General features: G+C 40.0%; 1 protein-coding gene across 4 annotated transcripts in view; it reads left to right on the top strand.

Annotated features, from left to right (window-relative positions):
• Window positions 1-21,547, top strand: part of mak (male germ cell-associated kinase) — a 98,164-nt gene that overhangs the window by 18,176 nt on the left and 58,441 nt on the right. For 2 of the 4 annotated variants that reach the window (XM_079406915.1, XM_079406913.1), the window contains exons 5-8: window positions 6,383-6,465; window positions 8,274-8,406; window positions 9,778-9,949; window positions 18,707-18,874. In XM_079406915.1, the coding sequence (XP_079263041.1) occupies window positions 6,383-6,465; window positions 8,274-8,406; window positions 9,778-9,949; window positions 18,707-18,874 (556 nt within the window). The remainder of the gene's footprint in view (window positions 1-6,382; window positions 6,466-8,273; window positions 8,407-9,777; window positions 9,950-18,706; window positions 18,875-21,547) is intronic. The other 2 variants (XM_079406914.1, XM_079406916.1) reach the window with 1 other exon arrangement.

Here is a 21,547-nt window from a genome sequence, read left to right as displayed (position 1 = left end):
CTCAACTATCTCAATGATTGGCTTATATTAGCACAGTCTCGGGATCAGTCAAATGCAGAGGATCTCTTTTCTATGAATGGAGGTTGGATTTGGTCGAACAGACAGCAGAAACATGCTCAGTCAGCGCTGAATTGCTTGAATACATTCAATGGCAGGACAGCGGTCCCACTGAAACATTTTCAGAGGCTTCTGAGGCATATGGCCGCTGCTGCGGCAGGCACCGCTGCTGCCACCCCATCACCGGCTGGGGTGCCACGTACAACCGGCAAGCAGTCTCGGTGGTGTGGACGGGCCCCCCAACTGCAGTGGCTTATCAATTGCCTAGAGTTGTTAGCAGTACCAAACCGTCTCAAAGGGCGCTTGCGAGGCAAGCATGTACTGGTCCATACTGACAACACTGCGACTGTTGCATACATCAACTGACAAGGTGGTCTGCGCTCCTGTCGCATGTCGCAACTCGCCCACCGCCGCCACCTCTGGAGAAAGAAGCATCTGAGGTTGCTTCATGCCATTCATAATCCGGGTCTGCTCAACTGTGCGGCAGACAAGCTGTCACGAGCTGCACTCCCGGGAGAATGGAGACTCCATCCATTCACACAGACACTGCGCAAAGTCAGGCCCCCCTGGCAGATTTCTCTGACGAAGGATCTACTGACTGTGGCACCCGCATCCGGACCTCTGGAAACTCCATGTGTGGTCCCTGGATGGAAGAGTCCCATGTGTGGTCCAAGAGGAAGCGGACACATCACTTCGGCACGAGTAACGTCTACAAGACACTCTTACGCCTTGAAGTGGAACCTGTTTGTCGAGTGGTGTTCTTCTCACCGGACATGCCCGATTAGAGTCATGCTTTCCTTTCTGCAGCAAGGGTTGGAGTGAAGGCTGTCTTCCTCCACCATTAAAGTCTATGTCGCTGCGATTTCTGCTTATCATGACCCCGTGGAGGGGAAGTCGGTAGGGAAGCATGACCTGGTCATCAGGTTCCTTAGGGGGACGAGAAGGTTGAATCCTTCTCGTCCTCCCTGTATACCCTCTTGGGACTCTGGTGCTTAGAGCACTATAGCAGGGCCCATTTGAGCCTTTACAGTCAGTCGGGCTAAAGTTTCTTTCAATGATTATTCTGCTCCTGGTTGCATTGGCCTCCATCAAGAGGGTGGGGGACTTGCAATCATTTTCTGTTGACGAGTCATGCCTAGAGTTTGGGCCAGCTGACTTCTTGTTAACCCTGAGGCCCTGGCCCGGCTATGTACCCAAGGTTCCTACTACCCCTTCAGGGATCAGGTAGTGAACCTGCAAGCGCTGCCCCCGAAGGAGGCAGACCCAGCCCTAGCTTTGCGCTGTCCTGTCCACTCCTTAAGATGGTACGTGGACCGGACACAAAGCTTCAGGACCTCAGAACAGCTCTTTGTCTGTTACGGAGGCCGGCAGAAGGGGAACGCCGTCTCCAAGCAGAGGATGGCCCACTGGATAGTGTATGCCATCACCCTGGCTTATCAGGCACAGGGTGTGCCTTGTTTGCTCAGGTTGCAAGCTCAATCTACTAGAAGTGTTGCATCCTCCTGGGTTCTGGCTCGTGGTGCTTCGCTGACAGATATTTGTAGAGCTGTGGGCTGGGCGACACCCCCCCCCCCCCCCCCAACACGTTTCGTCTTTGTGTTGACCTCCTGTGTTCTCACCTCAAATGGGTAGAAGCACCGAGAGGCCCCTACTTACTGTCGGCTTGCTAACCTGCTCCACAGTGTCCGTACTGTAGGCCCCGTTGAGCTTCTCTATTCCCTCAGCAGCGTTTGGCACCAGGCCCTCACTCGATGAATCCACGAGAACAGGTAGAGGTATGTGTATTCTCCACGGCATAGCTTCAAGCCTGTGTTTCCCTGGCAGACTTCTCTGCCATTCCTTAAGAGGGTTACAATCACCTCTAAATCTTCCATATGTACCTAAACTGTTTTCCATATATGTAAGTGCTTCTGAAACCTCTTTCAATGAAAGATGGGGCTTCCGGAACGTTCCTGTTCCAAATAGAATGGGTATGAGTGGGTAGTGCTAAGACAACAGTTACTGGCCTTCCTGCTGCACAGGATATTGGAAGGGGCAGCATCCGGGGTGCTTTGGTAGGGATCCCCAATTTCGTCAGTCATAAACGTGACGTTGAGAGTGACCGACTGAAAGGGAACATCTCAGTTACATATGTAAACCTCGTTCCCTGAAGGAGGAAACGGAGATGTCACGTCCCATCGCCTTGGCTTCTGTACCACCACTGAGTGGTCGTATTACTGACTCGGCTCCTCAGCGAAAACCTGAGTATGCATTGCACCTGCTGTCTATTTATATTTGTGCTGCGGTTAGCGGCAACTGGATGCAATCATCGCATGCCAATGTGCATTGGCTCGTTTAGTTTACACTTAAAGTAGATTGGTCTCTCTAACGAGATCCCCAATTTCATTGGTCATCGACGTGATGTCTCTGTTTCCTCCTTCAGGGAACGAGGGATACAGACATTCTTAACTAAGAAAACTTCAGTCAGAAAAGTCAGTGAATTGAGTAGCGTTGTAACGGTATGAGATTTTCAAGGTATGATAATCATCTCAGAAAATATCACGGTTAGGGATGCTCCGATCGATCGGCCGGAGATCGGTATCGGCCAATAATCACATTTTTTGACTCGATCAGTACTCACTACACTTGGCCGATCTCACAAACCGATCGCAATTTGATGACATCAACGCGTGAGGACGTACATGATGTAGTGAGTAACGATCGAGTGATATGATGAATGGGTGGTTCATTTTTAACAGCAGATTCAATGACGTTAGAGCTCATCTGCGCATCACTGCAAGTGTCTGCGGTGCATTACGGCTCCACGGGAATCGGAGCTGATCGCAGCTGCTCTAGTCAATGTTTCTAAAGTGGCTCTCCGCGCTGCTTGGCTAAAATAGTCTTTTGTGAGTTGGCAGCGCATGGAGGACGGAACAAAACTTTGTCGGAGTTGTAAGGGGTAACGGTGGTTTAAATGTTTCTTTTTCTTTTTCCTCTTCAGTCTTATCATTATTACATATGTTATATAAAGCTTGCCTTGAAGCATCAGAATCAGTATCGGCCGATCACCACAACAAGAAATCGGTACTCTGTATTGGCTGCAAAAATCCTGAACGGAGCATCCCTAATCACGTTTTCATAGTATATGTTAAACAATAATTTTTATCAGTAACAATGACTCTTAAAAGAAAAAGAAAAAGTTATTAGTGTGAACAAATCCTTTATTGCAACGAACTTGAAACCGTTTCAATGAAATGATTGAAGTCTCCCTTTTTAAAAATAAATAAATTAATTAAAAAAACACGTGACATCCACGTTATATTGTAAGTTTCATGTTCAGGACTGCACCGGGATTCCCTCCGCATGATGGAAATCATACGGCCTTAATTTATAACTTGATATAAATGCGAGACACCTTTATCACGGAGTGATGTGAATATGAATGAACATGGATGTATTGCCTGCTTTTGCAGGTACTTTGCGGTCACATTTTTTGCAAATTGGATCTGTCCATATGGTCAACCCTGTGTTCATTTTTTTAATATCCGAAGTATTCCCAAACTGCAGATTTTAATTTTTTTTTTCAATACATTTTCAATACTTCTTTTCTAATTTCTACACTTGAAAGAGATATTTTTAATTTGGACTGCATTTTAATCGCTAGCTGTCAGCAATTCATACTGCACTTTTAAGCTTTTATTTTAACGGAAATGGCAATAGAGCTTTAATTTTGAAGGAAAACTCCAGCTTCAGTGAAAACAGGCTTACAAAAACACATCTCACTACAAATCTAGTGAAATGCTGTAATCATCTGCCGTGAAAATAAAGCTTAACTGGTGGCCGTTGCATTCCCAAATGCTTGCTAAACTCATAGCACATGCAATAAATTAGTTCACTACATTCATTCACTGTGAACGGAGACGTTCTAAGGTGCAGGAAACACTGGGTAATGAGCTGATCACTTCAATAATATGTGCACTTCACTTTGAAACGTGCAGTGAAAACAGACTTGATGAGAAGTTTAAATATATTTTAAAAACTACACTTTCTGCCCAGGAGATGTATCATTTCATATCATCATTTGACCGTGATTTTTCTGAAATTTGGTTAATTTGACCAAATGCTGTTTTTGTACTGTGGAGGGTGTTCTGAGTTCTGCAAGTTGGAGTATGTTTTCATGGTACAATTACCTCATAAAATATATATTTTTTTCTCCATGATGTGATCCCTTCAAAAAGCTTATGCTTCTTCAGCGGTAGCTTTCTTAAAGTGTTACTCCACCCCAAAATGAAAATTGTGTCATTAATCACTTACCCCCATGTCGTTCCAAACCCATAAAAGCTTTGTTCGTCTTCAGAACACTGAAAACTGGGAGGCTTGTCCCATTGACTGTCAAACAATTAACACTGTCAAGGCCCAGAAAAGTATAAAAAACATAGTCAGAATAGTCCATCTGCCATCAGTGGTTCAACCGTAACGTTATGAAGCTACGAGAATACTTTTTTAACGCAAAGAAAAAAAAAAAAAAATTCAACAATTTGTCTCCTCTGTGTCAGCGTAGCACCATTTTGGAGAAATGCGGCGTGGCTGACAACAGAACAGTATACGCAGTTTGCGTCCAGCAGATATTCTCCAAAATGGCGCTATGCTGACACAGAGGTGACGAATTGTTGAATTAAGCTTTTTTTTTCTTTGCGTACAAAAAGTATTCTCGTAGCTTCATAACGTTACATTTTTATACTTTTCTGTGCCTTGACAGTGTTTAATTCAAGGGCATAGTTTTGGTTTGAACATCGGGGGGGTTGAAGTGGACCCCGGGTCATGCTCCCTCTTAAGGTTTATTTGTTTGTTTGCTTAAATGTTTATTTTTGTAAAATGGTCTTTTGTGCTATCCACCTCACATGCAAAGTTGGTTGATTGCGTAACTGCAATAAAGTAAAAGGCTAGTTAACAATTACTTGTATACATAGGATATAATGTATTTTATATTATTTAGACACAGGCTATAGTTTGACAGAATGTTCTAATTCAACACACCATGGGAAGTCAATCTAACTTAACGTTTCCTTTTATTGATATTGTTTATTTCTTACTCCTTAACAGTTCATCAGGCTCTTAATGATTTAATCTGTGCCATCATTGGAATATCTGAAGGTTTCTCCATCACTCATCATTAGAACTGATTGGCTCTTGATTCTGACTTGTACTTGCTCTTATGAAAAAGCACCATAGTTCTTAACTGTAGCATTTGTTATAATAAGGCTAGCCTATTAATCATTACGAGGCAAATAATTACTTTTTTATTAATCTATACTGCATTTGTTATGAGAAACAACGGCCTTTAGAAACAATAGCTACAACATGCCACAGTTGTAATATAAATCTATAGGGAAAAATCTATTCCCTTAACAGATCATCTATTATAAATTCTACAAGTTAGACACAATTTACCACACTAAATAAGCCTACAATAAAACGTGATAAATTATAGTAAAGGTGGTCATGAGTAGTTTAAAAATATTTTAATATTATGTTAGTGCTGGTGCAAGATTGTTTGCTCCTCTTTTCATCAGTCTTTTTAGTTTGTGCCTTTTTTTAGATAATGTTCGACTTTCTCCATAGCATTTTAAAGTATCAGTTTCTCAATAGAATTCAATTAGATCGCATATTTTACCATCAGCTTCACGATAGGAATGGCTCGCGTAAATCTTCTCACACTTCTCGAGCCCGCTGGTGCACGCGCACAGAGTATAGAGTGATTCGCGCGCCGCTCGTGCACAATTAAAAGTACTTTGCTTCAGTCATGTTGTGCTGATAAGCGCTCAGTTCGGTTCGTATGTGAGGTTAGCGATTATAAAAGTGCCGAAGGCGCAGTTCAAATAATTGATAAATTGCCTGATTCTAAGTTTCCATTAACCGTGGTATAAATATTGGGGGGGTTGTACTTGCTAGTTTTGGTTATTGGGGGGGGGGGGGGGGGGTTACCTCCCCCATCCCCTCCACAAACTACGCCCCTGGTTTAATTGCTTACCAGTCAATGGGACAGTCACAAGCCTCCCAGTTTTCATCCAGAATATCTTAAATTGTGTTCCGAAGACGAACAAAGATTTTACGGGTTTGGAACAATATGGGGGTAAGTGATTAATGACTACATTTTCATTTTGGGGTGGAGTAATCCTTTAACTTATAGTATCTTACTAAGAGCTGTAAACAAACAGAAAACCACTGAGTCTCACACATCTTATGGGTGACATACTTGTGGGGCTGTTCTTTTCTTATCCTCTGCCTTCGTTTCTCTTTTCTTTTCTCTTCTGTCTCTTTTGTGTGTGAAATTCTCTGACATCAGGGAAAATAAGATGTTTACTGAGAATGAAATAAGGAACATCATGTTTCAAGTTCTCTCTGGTTTGGCATTTGTGCACAAGCATGGTAAGATTTCTTACTCTTTCATTTGTTCTTCTCTGATGTGTTAAAGCGCTTCATGAACTTTAATTAGTTTCCAATTACATTTATAATAGTGATATGTGACATGTTTGTTAAAGTTACTTTAGGAAATGATCCTTATTATCCACCAGATATGGTGGCTTATGAAAAAAAAAAATATATATATATACACACACACACACATACATATAGTGGGAAAAAAAAATATTTGATCCCCTGCTGATTTTGTACGTTTGACCACTGACAAAGAAAATATCATTCTATAATTTTAATGGTAGGTTTATTTGAACAGTGAGAGACAGAATAACAACAAAAAAATCCAGAAAAATGCATTTAAAAAAAAGTTATGAATTGATTTGCATTTTAATAAGTGAAATAAGTATTTGACCCCTTAGCAAAACATGACTTAGTACTTGGTGGCAAAACCCTTGTTGGCAATCACAGAGGTCAGACATTTCTTGTAGTTAGCCACCAGGTTTGCACACATCTCAGGAGGGATTTTGTCCCACTCCCCTTTGCAGATCCTCTCCATGTCATTAAGGTATTGAGGCTGACTTTTGGCAACTCGAACCTTCAGTTCCCTCAACAGATTTTCTATGGGATTAAGGTCTGGAGACTGCCTAGGCCACTCCAGGACCTTAATGTGCTTCTTCTTGAGCCACTCCTTTGTTGCCTTGGCCATGTGTTTTGGGTCATTGTCATGCTGGAATACCCATCCACGACCTACTTTCAATGCCCTGGCCCTGACGGTACATGACCCTGTCCATCGTCCCTTTGATGCGGTGCAGTGTCCTGTCCACTTAGCAGAAAAACACTCCAAAGCATAATGTTTCCACCTCCACGTTTGACAGTGGGGATGGTGTTCTTGGGGTCAAAGGCAGCATTCCTCCTCCTCCAAACACGGTGAATTGAGTTGATGCCAAAGAGCTCGATTTTGGTCTCATCTGACCTCAACACTTTCACCCAGTTCTCCTCTGAATCAATATCAGACGGGCCTGTACATAGGCTTTCTTGAGCAGGGGGAGCTTGCGGGCCCTGCAGGATTTCAGTCTTTCACGGCGTAGTGTGTTACCAATTGTTTTCTTGGTGACTATGGTCCCAGCTTTCTTGAGATCATTGACAAGATCCTCCTGTGTAGTTCTGGCCTGATTCCTCACCATTCTCATGATCATTGAAACTCCACAGGTGATATCTTGCATGGAGCCCCAGACCGAGGGAGATTGACAGTTATTTTGTGTTTCTTCCATTTGCGAAAAATCACACCAACTGTTGTCACCTTCTCACCACGCTGCTTGGCGATGGTCTTGTAGCCCATTCCAGCCTTGTGTAGGTCTACAATCGTGTCCCTGACATTCTTGGAAAGCTCTTTGGTCTTGACCATGGTGGAGATGGTGGCCATGGTGGAATCTGATTGATTGCATCTGTGGACAGATGTCTTTTATACAGGTAACAAGCTGAGATTAGGAGCACTCAGCTCTCAGCTCGTTACCTGTATTAAAGACACCTGGGAGCCAGAAATCTTTCTGATTGATAGGGGATTAAATACTTGTTTCACTCATTAAAATGCAAATCAATTTATAACTTTTTTTGAAATGCGTTTTTTGGGATTTTTTTGTTGTTGTTGTTATTCTGTCTCTCACTGTTCAAATAAATCTAACATTACAATTATAGACTGATCATTTCTTTGTCAGTGGGCAAATGTACAAAATCACCAGAGGATCAATACATTTTCCCCCTACTGTAGATACATTCTAATGTGCATGTTGACATGTCTCTTTGGCACGATTCTGTAGGATTTTTTCACCGGGATATGAAACCGGAAAATTTGCTATGTATGGGTCCAGAGCTGGTGAAAATTGCTGACTTTGGATTGGCTCGAGAGATCCGCTCTCGGCCTCCTTATACAGACTACGTCTCAACACGATGGTAAGAGTATAAACACAGTCACTGGACTTTACAATTTCACAACCTGAGAAATGCACAAAAATATAAAGCAGAAAAGTTAAAATATTCTACTACTGTGGAACTAGGAAAATTGTGTATTGAGACATGCCCATAATATTAGGTGAGGGCAGAGAGCATAGTTTAATTTTATAATACAAATCCTTTATCTTCGATGAAGATAAACATGCCAACAGCTAAAAGCATCTTTTAGCATGCAAACATGCTAAAAGATACATGCCAACAGTAGTGCCATTTAATAACTTTTTACTGGTACTAACTGTAACTGTAAATGTAAATGTAAAAAAATTTAAATGTAAATGTAAAATGAGTTAGTTTTTACTATATATATATTATACATTTTTATTTTATATTGTTCAGCTTTGAAACTTTAAAGGGGTGGTTGATTGTGATTTCACTTTTTTAACGTTGGTGTGTAATGTTGCTGTTTGAGCATAAACAATAACTGCAAAGTTACGATGCTGAAAGTTCAATGCAAACAGAGATGTCTTTTAAAATTATGGCAGTTTAATGCATACAAAAATGGCTCGTAGGGACTACAACGAGTTACTTCACGGGTTTGTGATGTCACAAACCCAGATAAACCTCAAAAAGGCCATGTTGTGCTGCTTTAGAGGAGAGGAAGAAGGGGTGCACGTAAAAATCTATTCGTATATGAATCGCAATTCTGTCTTCTAACGATTCTAATGGATTCCCAAGTTTCAAAATCAATGCGTGCGGTTGCCGTACTGTATTAAAGCTTTAATCAGGATAAAACCGTATATTAAAAGCTATAACAGAAGTAGCATAAAAGTATGAGACAACAACAAACAAAAAACATACCATTATGAGCTATGCTTGCACAGGTTCTGCGTGATCCTCTTCACTAATATTCTCTGGGTTTCAATCGGGCTCAAATTGGATAGCAGTATAGATGACGCCATTGTTTACAATACAACCGGAGCGCATGCCGATGAGGTGAGGAGCGGGACTCTTAGACGCACACTAGAGGCGGTTTAGCCAATCACAACACACTGGACGAGCTAACCAATCTGAGCCCATTGTGTATATCTGAGGGAGGGACTTCATAAAAGCAGGAAATGATCAGCGCGTTTATAGAAGAAGGGAGAGATCGGTGTGGAATAAAGGTAAATTATGTGAAAAATAATGCTTTTTTTTTTTTTAAATGAAGCATTAACACATGGTAGACTGCACCCCGTAAACACAATCAAGCCTAGAAGAAAAAAAAACATTCAACCACCCCTTTAAGAGCAATGAGTGAATGTGTCCAACTGGCCACGGTTTTGCCTACTGGCTGAAATGTGAGCATTTTAATGTTCTGTCTTATGTGCTCAGGTATCGAGCTCCAGAGGTGTTATTGAGGTCACCAGTGTATAGCTCACCAATAGACATCTGGGCGGTAGGCTGCATCATGGCTGAACTCTACACACTTCGACCTCTGTTTCCTGGTAACAGTGAGGTGGATGAGATCTTCAAGATCTGCCAGGTTCTTGGTACAGTAAAGAAGGTATGATCAAATGTGAAAATGAACAGATTGTATCAAGTGGTCAACATCCCAAGGTGGTGTCTAATTAGCAGACTGGAAAAATTAGTTGGTGAGGCATAAGATTTTGGGCCTGTAGAAACTGACTTCTAGGGCTGTGAAACACCAACAAATTCGCAATATGGGTCAATTTTGAATTAATTTTTCTAGGTTAATTAGTAACAGTAATTAACAGTAGTGCCACAGTTCTTCTGGATTTAGTCTGTCTCAGTTTGTTCTGTTTCTTCATGTTATTCCAGTCAGACTGGATGATGATGAAATCAGATCTCTGTGTGGAGCACTGGCTGTTGTCTGACTTGTGCAAACAAAAATCTCACTGGATTATTACAAGTAATAGCAAAATGAATGTTTGGAAATATAAATTGATATTTCCTACTGACACCGCACTACTGACCAGTATATGATTTAAGGCTAGACTTCTTTTCTAATCATTTACATATATCTACTTGTATATCTAAATGCATTAACAGGTGGTAAAACTCCAATGTGTTTTTGTTTTTTTTCCTTTGCATTAATGAAATGTTTTTGAAATCAGACTTGGAGAAAATGCATATAAATGACACAAGGCAAAATCAGCCTCCTCGGACCAAAATCAAAAATATTTACGTGGGGAAAAAAAGATAATGTCACTGTTCTTGTACTACCTACAGAAATAATAGAAGTAAAAAATAGAAGTAGCTGACTTTAAACAATTTTGTAGCTGGTGAAAATACTAGTGTTACATACAAAAAAGGTCAAAGTATCTTGGCCAGGTGCAAGATCAAAGGGTACATCAAATGATACAAAAAATATCTGCACATTGTTGTGCTCCCTTTATTTAGAAAAAGTTAAAAGTGGCAATGTTTCAGTCAAAGACCTTCGTCAGGCACACACACATACGTACAAAGACAACAGCTGATTATAAATGGAATTTGGTCTTAACGACGGATCGTGCCCAGTCGGACCGGGTCTGTTCCAGTTGGGCTCAGTCGCTGTTTGCAGTTGACAGAAAAAGTCGCATAGTCTAAGGATAACAATCTTAGAATTCAAGAACCAGTCTTTGCCACAAATATATTTTTAAATATGTTTAATATTTGTGACTGACACCACCGATTGCAGTGGAAATGTGTTTAATGTTAAACATCATTCAGCATTCATTTTGTAATTTTGTCAAATATTTTTTTCTTGATTATAAGAAAAATCTCAATTGTTTTTGTTGTGATTTATTTCTGGTCTTTCTTTTATTTCATAAGTTTTTTTTTTTTTTTTTCTGCAGTCGAAGAAATCATAACCTAAATTATGTCAGTGATTTCTCTCATTTTAAAGATCATCAGGAATTATTTTATTTCGATCTGCAGTCAAATAAAATTTAAGAAAATATAGAATATAGGCCTATCTACAGACAAATTCCATTTTTTTAAACTTAACTTTTTAAAATTTGTTATGAAGAATTTTAAATCAACTTCATAAATAGGCTTGGCTAACGAATTTTCTTCATAACGGATACAGGAACATAACGAATAGCCTAGCTATTCTTCAAAATAAAGTTTTCATGCAAAAGAAAATAATAAATCACGAATATGACGAAATTATTCTATAAATATATAATTATATATAATATTTTTATATATAATAGTTTTTAATCACTGATTTTAGACATGTCAAGTCAAGTCACCTTTATTTATATAGCGCTTTTTACAATGCAAATTGTGTCAAAGCACTGCACAATATCAAAAAAAGGAAAATAATGTGTCAATAAGTTTAAATAGTGTCTTTGCAATAAGGTCGGCGATATCGCTGGAAATTAAGCGTCCCCAACTAAGCAAGCCAGAGGCGACAGCGGCAAGGAACCAAAACTCCATCGGTGACAGAATGGAGAAAAAACCTTGGGAGAAACCAGGCTCAGTCGGGGGGCCAATTCTCCTCTGGCCAAACAAACCAGCAGTTCAGTTCCAAACTGCAGCAAGTCAGATTGAATGGGCTCAGCTGGTTCCAGTGGTCTTTTCCGATGGCTGTCTAAGTGGCGGGGTCCTCAATGGGGATCTGTCTCTGGCGTTCATCCAGGTGTTTGGCCTCTGCCTACGATCAGGGACACATACGTCATCTCCCGGCGCTGATCCTCCATCTCAGGTGTTCGGTCATCTCAGATCATGTAATGGTTAGATCCAGACTGAAGTTCTGTAATTCCTGGCAGAAACGTAGAGACAAGCAGAGACATGATTAACGTAGCTGCTGTTCCATCTAAGCAAAAATAAATTGTTCAACCCAAGCTAAAGAATAATAATAATGTACATTTGATCAGATATAACTGCAGTACAAGATTATAAGATGCATTATGTGAATGCTTGGCTAAAGAGATGTGTCTTTAATCTAGATTTAAACAGAGAGAGTGTGTCTGAACCCCGAATGTTATCAGGAAGGCTATTCCAGAGTTTGGGAGCCAAATGTGAAAAAGCTCTACCTCCTTTAGTGGACTTTGCTATCCTAGGTACTACCAAAAGTCCAGAGTTTTGCGACCTCAGAGAGCGGGTTGGATTATAGCGTGGTAGAAGACAAATTAGGTACGCAGGTGCTAAACCATTTAGGGCCTTATAGGCAAGTAATAATAATTTGTAAATGATACGGAACTTAATAGGTAGCCAGTGCAGAGACTGTAAATTTGGAGTAATATGATCATATTTTCTTGATCTGGTAAGAACTCTAGCCGCTGCATTTTGGACTATCTGTAGCTTGTTTATTGAAGATGCAGGACAACCAGCTAGCAGTGCATTACAATAGTCCAGTCTAGAGGTCATGAATGCATGAACTAGCTTTTCTGCATCAGAAACAGGTAGCATGCTTCGAAGCTTGGCAATGTTTCTAAGATGGAAGAATGCTGTTTTTGTAACATGGGAAATATGATTTTCAAAGGACAAGTTGCTGTCTAAAATAACACCCAGATTTTTGACTTTAGAGGACGTAACAGTACATCCGTCTAGTTGCAAATTATAATCCACGAGATTCTGTGTACTGTTTTTTGGTCCAATAAGTAATATCTCTGTCTTATCTGAATTTAGTAGGAGGAAATTATTGGTCATCCAATCTTTTACACTTTTTACACAGTCTATTAGCTTAGATAGTTGAGAAGTTTCATCTGGTCTTGTTGAGATATATAATTGAGTATCATCAGCATAGCAATGAAAACTTATCCCGTGTTTTCTAATAATATTTCCAAGGGGCAACATGTAAATTGAAAATAGCAGAGGACCTAGGACAGATCCTTGTGGTACTCCATACTTTACTGGTGATAATTGAGATGACTCCCCATTTAAATGAACAAAGTGGTAGCGATCGGACAGGTAGGATCTAAACCATCTTAAAGCCTGTTCTTGAATACCAATATATTTTTGTAATCGATCTATGAGTATATTATGGTCATGAGGTAATTAATATATTATCGCTTGGCTAAATGTTTAGAAATAGTGCTAGAAATGTTAAGGGGATTAAACATAGGCATAGGCATTTGAAAAGACATAATGAAATATGTACTCAAGCAATAACCCCATAAAGAAAGAGAAGCATCGGACTTAATGCAAACATATCAGAATCAGAATGAGCTTTATTGGCCAAGTATGTTTACACATACAAGGAATTTGTTGTAGTGACAGAAGCTCCACAGTGCAACAGAAAGACAGCAAAAGGACAGGACACAGATAATAAAAGAATAACAACAAATAACCAAATAGGCAATGTACAAAGCAGCAAAAAGCAAAACTTCAGGAGCTTGACAGAGGGGTCTTTAGAGGTGCTGTCGTTGGTGTAGAGGGAGAAGAGCAGTGGGGAGAGAACGTAGCCCTGAGGAGCTCCAGTGCTGATGGTACGAGTGCTGGATGTGAATTTACCAAGCTTTACTAGCTGCTGTCTGTCTGTCAGGAAGCTGTTGATCCACTGGCAGATGGAGGTGGGGACGGAGAGCTGGGTTAGTTTATTTTGAAGGGTTTCCGTGATGATGGTGTTAAAAGTGGAGCTTAAGTCCACAAACAGGATCCTCACATAAGTCCCTGGTCTGTCCAGATGCTGCAGGATGAAGTGCAGTCCCATGTTTACTGCATCATCCACAGACCTGTTTGCTCTGTAGGCAAACTGCAGGGGGTCCAGTAAGGTTCCAGCGATGTCCTTCAGATAAGCCAAAACCTTTCAAATGATCTTTCAAAACGACAATAGAACTCGTTCAAGTCGTCTGCCAGGTGTTGATTCTCCACAGTGCTGGGGGATGGTGACTTGTAACTGGTGATCTCCTTCATTCCTATCTACACTGAAGCAGAATCACTGGAAGATAATTTTTTCCTGAGCTTGTCAGATTAATTCCTCTTTGCCACTCTGATCTCCTTTTCCAGTGTGTATTTGGCCTGTTTGTACACGACTTTATCCCCTTTTCTGTGAGCATCTTCTTTGGCCCGACAGAGCTGTCTGAATTTTGCAGTGAACCATGGTTTGTCATTGTTGTAGATTAGATGAGTCCTGTTAGGAATGCACATATCCTCACAGAAACTGATATAAGATGTTACAGTCTCTGTGAGCTCGTCCAGATCGGTGGCAGCGGCTTCAAAAACAGTCCAATCAGTGAGGTCGAAACAGGCTTGTAGATCTGTTTCGTTAGTCTATCTTTTAACAGATCTTAATACAGGCTTTGCAGACTTAAGTTTCTGCCTGATGAACCAAACAGTGATCAGAGAATTCTAGACACATTGCTGTGACATTTATTAGGATCACCAACATAGCAGAAAAAACAAACAAAAAAGATCTAATGTGTTCTGTTAAATTAAGCACATAAGAAAAGTAAAACAAACCTTAATGTTTCAATAGGTAAAAGCACCGGCATTGTCTGCAGTTGTCTTTGGTAAATAAAACAAAACAAATAAGGCTGCTTTAACAACATTCACCATTTCCATTTAGAAGCTGTTGCTCTGAACCCACATCATTCGGTCAAAGAATCCCTCCATACAAGTCAATTGTTAGGCTTCAAAAACAAAAATAAATCCATCAGAGAGATAGCAGGAACATTCGGCCAAATCAACAGTTTGGTACATTCTGAGAAAAAAAAGAACGTACTGGTGAGCTCAGCAACATCAAAAGGCCTGGACGTCCATGGAGGACAACAGTGCTGGATGATCAAAGGATCCTCTCCATGGTGAAGAAAAACCCTTTGACAACATCCAGCCAAGAGAAGAGCACTCTCCAGGAGGTAGGCGTGTCGCTGTTAAAGTCTACAATCAAGAGAAGACTTCACAAGAGCAAATACAGAGGGTTCACCACAAGGTGCAAACAAGGCCTGATTAGACTAACATCTGAAAAACATCTAAATAAAGCCAGTCCACTTCTGGGAAAGCATTCTTTGGACGGCTGAAATTAAGATCATCCTATACCAGAATGATGGAAAGAAAAAAGTATGGAGAATGCTTGGAACAGCTCATGATCCAAAGCCCACAACATCATTTGTGAAACATGGTGGAGCAGTGTGATGGCATGAGCATGCATGGCTTCCAGTGGCACTGGGCTACTGGTGTTTAGTGATGACGTGACAGAAGACAGAAGCATCCGGAAGAATTCTGAAGTGTATAGGGATGTACCCTCTGCCAAGTCTTCCTCGCAAGTGCCCTCCAGTGCCTGCTCCTCGCAAGTGCCTTCCAGTGCCTGCTCCTCGCAAGTGCCCTCCTTCATCTCCGCTGGTCCTGTCCAGCTCTCCTGTGTCTCTGCTGGTGCCGTCCATCTCTCCTGCGTCCCTGCTGGTTCCGTCCAGCTCCGCGCCTCCAGAGTGCCCTCAAGTGCCCATGCCTCCAGAGTGTCCTCAAGTGCCCGCTCCTCCAGAGCGCCCTCAAGTGCCCGTTCCTCATCAATGGCTCCCAGAGGGGAACTTCCCCAAGAAAATTTTTGGGGGGGCCATATAGTCACAGCCAGGGGCCAAGGCCACGGAGTCCCCTGATCCGCCATGGTCTCCCGAGTCCCCTGATCCGCCATGGCCTCCAGAGTCTCCTGTCCCGCCCTGGAGGCTTCCCGTGTCTCCTCCCTGTCCTGGCTCTGCTCCATAGCCTCCAGGGCGCTCGCCCCCCCCGATATCTGTCACGTATCGGTTTCCTTTCAGTTCTATTTTGCCCTTATTTGGTAGTTCCTGTCCTGTTTAGTTAATTATTCATCCTATTCACCTGTCTTGCATTAATCATCTCGTTTGTTCCTTTGTTTCCGTTCCTTTATAAGTCCTCAGTTCTCCCTTAGTCTTTGTCTCAGCTTGATGTTAATTAATGGAAAGTGTGTTTATGCAGATTAAAGTTTCTTTGTTTGTTTACTCATTCATCGTGGCATTTATTCTAAAACCACAGTACCGTAACACTTACACAGGGGAGAATTGTTTTATTTTGAAGCAATGCATTTGATTTTTTATTTTCACAATGAGTTAATGAAACAGAAAACCTGTGCTTATGTTTAAGAACTATATTAGCACCTATTTTCCTTTGCCACAATTTTTGTTGGCAATTGTCTGTTAAATATGTACTATAAAAAATAAAGGTAACACTTTATTTTATGGTTACATCTATTAGTTGATTATTAGCATGCATATTACTAGAATATTAGCCATGTATTAGTGCTAATTAAGCACATATTAATGCCTTATTCTACATGACCTTATTCTACATCCCTAATCCTACCCAATACCTAAACTTAACAACTACCTTTAGTTTTACCTTCAGCAAATTAAGAATTTATTGAGGGAAAAGTCGTAGTTAGTAGTTAACAAGTGTTACCTATTCTAAAGTGTGACCAAAATAAAATAACTTAACATTTAATGACCTTTGTCATCCATCCAGACAGCAACAGTGCTTTGACATGAAGAACTTTAAACAGGGCAAAAACATTAAGATGTTGTAAAGGATGTGCGCCTGTAATTATGTGGGCTTCTGCAACAACGCCAACATTTTTCATTCAAAGGACTGTTGTGAAGCTGACATCTGTGTAAGAATTTCTTCATGGCGTCTTTGTGTAGCTATATTCTGACTCCCTCAGAAAATCAAGAAGACCACTGTCCTGTCCTTTACTCTTCCATTTCTTGCAGGTGTTTGTTGTAACACTCTGAATCAGCACGTTTCTATATTAAAGGCCTCTGGCTGCGACAACAGGAAAACTTATATCATGCTGGTCACACAACAGGGCATCCGTTATTTAAAAAAACTGAAATTTCATTGAGCCGCCTGGTGAAGCCACAGTTGGGGTATCGAGGACTGTTCTCATGTAATAGGTTGTAACTGCTCACTCTCTTCCATATTGCAGTCCCCCGCCTCTTCTAGGTAATAATACAGAAATAGCATTTTCTTATTGGTAAGTAAACTGAGTATAAAATGTAAAGTACTGAAATCCAAAGGTTAAGTTCCCTAAGTCAAAGTAGGATAGCCCTACCTTGACTCATTTACTATGCAAGTAAAAGTGTTTAATGAAAGGAAAAATTTGATGAATGTTTAAAAGTGTACAGTAATTTACCATGGACTTTGCCTGCCTTAGCTGGACAAATTATGGCCTGCACAGTCATCTTCTCGTCCATAAAATATCTGTTGTCACCCTGTCTCTGGCATAACGTCCCAGGTTGGTATCTTGATATTACGATATGACGTGAATACACCTATACGATAGCTGTTCACTTGATTGACTTTGATTGCTAACAGTTGTAATCAATTGGAACTCTGTTTGAATCTGAGTATTTACTGAGCTTTTGCCTTTGTACGTATGCATGTGTGCCTGACAAAGGTCTTTGACCGAAACGTTGCCACTTTGACCTTTTTCTAAATAAAGGGAGAATAACTGTGTGCATCTAGTACTAGTATCATTTGAAAATACTAGTGTTCTAATAATTTTGGCTGCCACTGTATTTCCTGACTATATCTTCTGCCTGATTATGGACGGTTTCATCAGCCGCCTATGCCTGGCCTTCTGTTCTGTGTTTGTTTATCGGTCTGGCTAGTGGTGCCGACTACAAACACAGTTACAAACAAGTGACGAGTAGACTGAAGTTGGGCTCAGGTTTTTGTGCTGTGAGATGTGTTTCTCATAAATTTATTTATTTGTGGTGACCCACCAAAATATAAAAACTGACCACCTCAAATAGATTTTCCAAAGGCTTTGACTTCGTTGAATTAACATGAGCACTGCACATTTCCAAATCAAAATGTGGTACAGGTGTTTTATATCACTGCATCTCTGAAGGAAACCAACTGTCTTTTGAAAATGTTCTATGTCATTTTCATTTCATCTGCATGTAATGCCTGATAAAGCAGCGTTTGTAAGCTCAATGCTGCTTTGTGTACAGCCCTTACAGAAACCTCTATTTCTCCCGCTCCAACATCGCATCCTGCTGGCAGAGAATGAATTAGCATTTTCAGTAAGCCCATGTGATTTACCCAGCAAACATATTTGGCTTGTTATCAGAACTAATCTACTCTAAAGGGACTTTGCTGTTGTTATTGATTCTTTGTGGAAATAGACCGGAAGTGAAGTTTGGGCCACAAAAGCGCACATGCGCAGTAACGTTTGTTAATGTTGTTGTCATTGAAACCATCTATTCAGTGATGTTTTCTTTTAATAAAACCGCTACTTTCGACTTTAACAATGAATTGTCTTTGATCAGTTTATGATGTATTTGATTTGGTTCTTATCTATTACAGTATTTAGTGTTATGGGTAAAAAGTGCTTGATAGTAAACATTATTTTCCCCTGCAGTCAGACTGGCCGGAGGGTTATCAGCTTGCTGCTGCGATGAACTTCCGCTTCCCCCAGTGTGTTCCTACACCACTCAAAACTCTGATCCCCAATGCCACCAATGAGGCTTTAGACCTCATGAGAGATCTCCTCCAGTGGGACCCAAAGAAAAGACCCTCTACTGCAAAGGTATATATAAATTGCAATGCATCTTTTGATAAATTGATTACATGGATAAAAATAAAGATATTGGTGTAAAATGAATTCTGTTTGAGGTCAGAGTTTTGTTGATTTGGTTGGTGTGAAAGGTGTTCCTTAGGTTCACTTCGACACCCTCTGGCTTGACGATTATCTAAAGCCTGTATAGATTCATGGCAGTTTATTTTCAGATACTGCCCACTGAGTCATCACTTGACTTGACACACCATAAAGACGTGCGTGCACAGACGCTTCTATAAAAAAAGACTATTAATCTAGTGGATTTTAGAAATTTTCTCTTAATATTTAGAGGCTCACATCAAGTTGTCTTTGCTGTTCAGATTGGATTCAGTGGTATTCTATATAGGCATGCACTGAATGTTAGGCAATCAAAATTGTTCAATTGAATACGCGAAAAGACCAAATAAATTGTACCGAACAATGACGTGACGCAATCAAATAGAGGCGCGCACTAATACAGCAAACATGTCAGTAGTGTGGAAATATTTAAAACTGTCAGAGAAAGATTCAAAAATCATTATAAGCACCGACAGCGAGAGACTGTTTAGTGCTGTATTGCATTTCTTCGATGAGAAGAGGAAGGGTCGGTTGTTGCTGGTTACTGTATGATGATTTGAAATCGCAAAATGGCCTTAAACAATTAGTAAATAAACTGCAGAACTGTTTTATAATACACGCACAAATTGCATATCTATTCTGACAGCGCCACACAGGCTCCGGGCAGTATCTGCTTATAGCCAGGGTTCAAAGTCCAAAGAGCGAGGAAAATCTGCGCTGAAACAGTGTTACTCGTCAGTTGCTCAGTAACATTTTTATTATATTTTTAAACGCATGTGACAATGCGATACGTGTGAAAAACATTTAGAAATCTGCTGTTGTCAACAAAAAGGTGCACTCTTCCTGCAGGTTTCTGACAAAATAAAAGCTGAGAAAAGCAAGAACTCCATCAACATTCATAAATGTTAATATTGTAATTTTATTGTTGTTCTGTAAAATAAAATAAAAAAGTAAGAAAATAATAATGATAATAATAATTACAACAAGTCAAGTCACCTTTATTTATATAGCACTTTTAACAATGCAAATTGTGTCAAAGCAACTGCACAATATCAAAATAGCAACGTGTTCGGTATTCGGCCTTCAGCCCAGTGTTTCATTTTGTTCCGCTTCAGCCAAGATTTTTCGTTTTGGTGCATCCCTAATTCTAAAAGTGTGTGGGTCTTTGTCCTCGTTTAAGTTCTCATGATCACTTGCTTAATATGTCTCTGGTGGAGTTTGAACATGAGGGTTTATGTCCAAGTTCAGAAGTTTGCGAACCAATCTCTTTTGGAATTATTTTTGTTTTATCCACCACCACATGATTCTGATGAGTTTGTTGCCAGCCAGGCTTTACTCTGGTTCCCAGGTGTTATCTTTTTAAACCGTGGATGTCACTACATTCATTAGTCTGTGCAACTTTTATCACAAGCTGTTAAATCAACCTTGGTGTATGGTGTAACGGTACAGCATTCGCATAGTGTCAGCTACTGATGCAGCGTCAAAGTGAACCTATGAAAGGGACCGTTTCGGTTATGTATGAAGGGCTGTAACCACCATAGACACTAACAAGTCACCCTAAATAATTAGAAATGGACAAATTGTCCCCTTGGTGTGAAGCATCAGTTTCAACATTGAAAAAATTGAGGTAAGATGGAAATAGTGAAACTAATATTTGAAAGCTGTTCTATTTTTTTTCTCAAATATTGTCATTTTGATATAATTTTGAAATATATGATTCATGTAATTCCTAACTGAAAGTGACGAGACAAGAAATTTTACTTTTTCGACATATTAGGCATACAAATAAGAGTGAATGTGTGCATATTTTAAAGAGATGTTTTCCAAACATGTGTTCTTGAAACAGTGGTCTTTGATATTGTTCATATGGACTCCAGTACTGATTACAATTGTATATAACTAGGGATGTCCCGATCGGGTTTTTTATGCCCCCAATCCTATCCAAGTCAGTGAATATTGAGTATCTGCCGATATCGAGTTCCTGTCTGATACTTGTATATTCCTTGTGTTTTGTGCACAATTCAAGTACACTTAAGTTATTAAAATCCATCCGACGTATATGCAGAGTAAAAGTAATATATGTATTTATTAGTGCTGTCAATCGATTAAAACAAAACTAACTAATTAATTGCACATTTGTTCTGTAATTAATCACAATTAATTCCACCTAACATTAACATTTTTAAAATTACTTTTTTCATTGCAATAATTTCACATTCAATCTTAAAATTAATGTAGAAACAATTTTTTTATTTTTTTATATTTGTATACTGCCATCTTTTTTTTTGACTGAAGGCCACTATCACTGATACCAATACTACTGGTGTCTCTATGAATTTTTTCGCCCTGATTTTTTACTATTCACTAGCCATTCATCATTACAAGAGCTATCAATTTTAACATTTATTAGACTACTTAAATTAAATTCTAATTTAAGTGAACTAGGGGTGTGCGATTATTATGATTTTTGATTGTGGATGATAAAAATGTCTCCAGGATCTGCTTTTAAACTTAAAAAAACTAATAAAAAAAAACAAAGATTTTTTATCTTTGCCCACTTTGGCCTAAATATCCGCCATCCTTTTT

The sequence above is a fragment of the Barbus barbus genome (genome assembly GCF_936440315.1).
Source record: "Barbus barbus genome assembly, chromosome: 44".
Lineage (NCBI taxonomy): Eukaryota > Metazoa > Chordata > Actinopteri > Cypriniformes > Cyprinidae > Barbus > Barbus barbus.
This window is presented reverse-complemented; position numbering and strand designations above follow the sequence as displayed.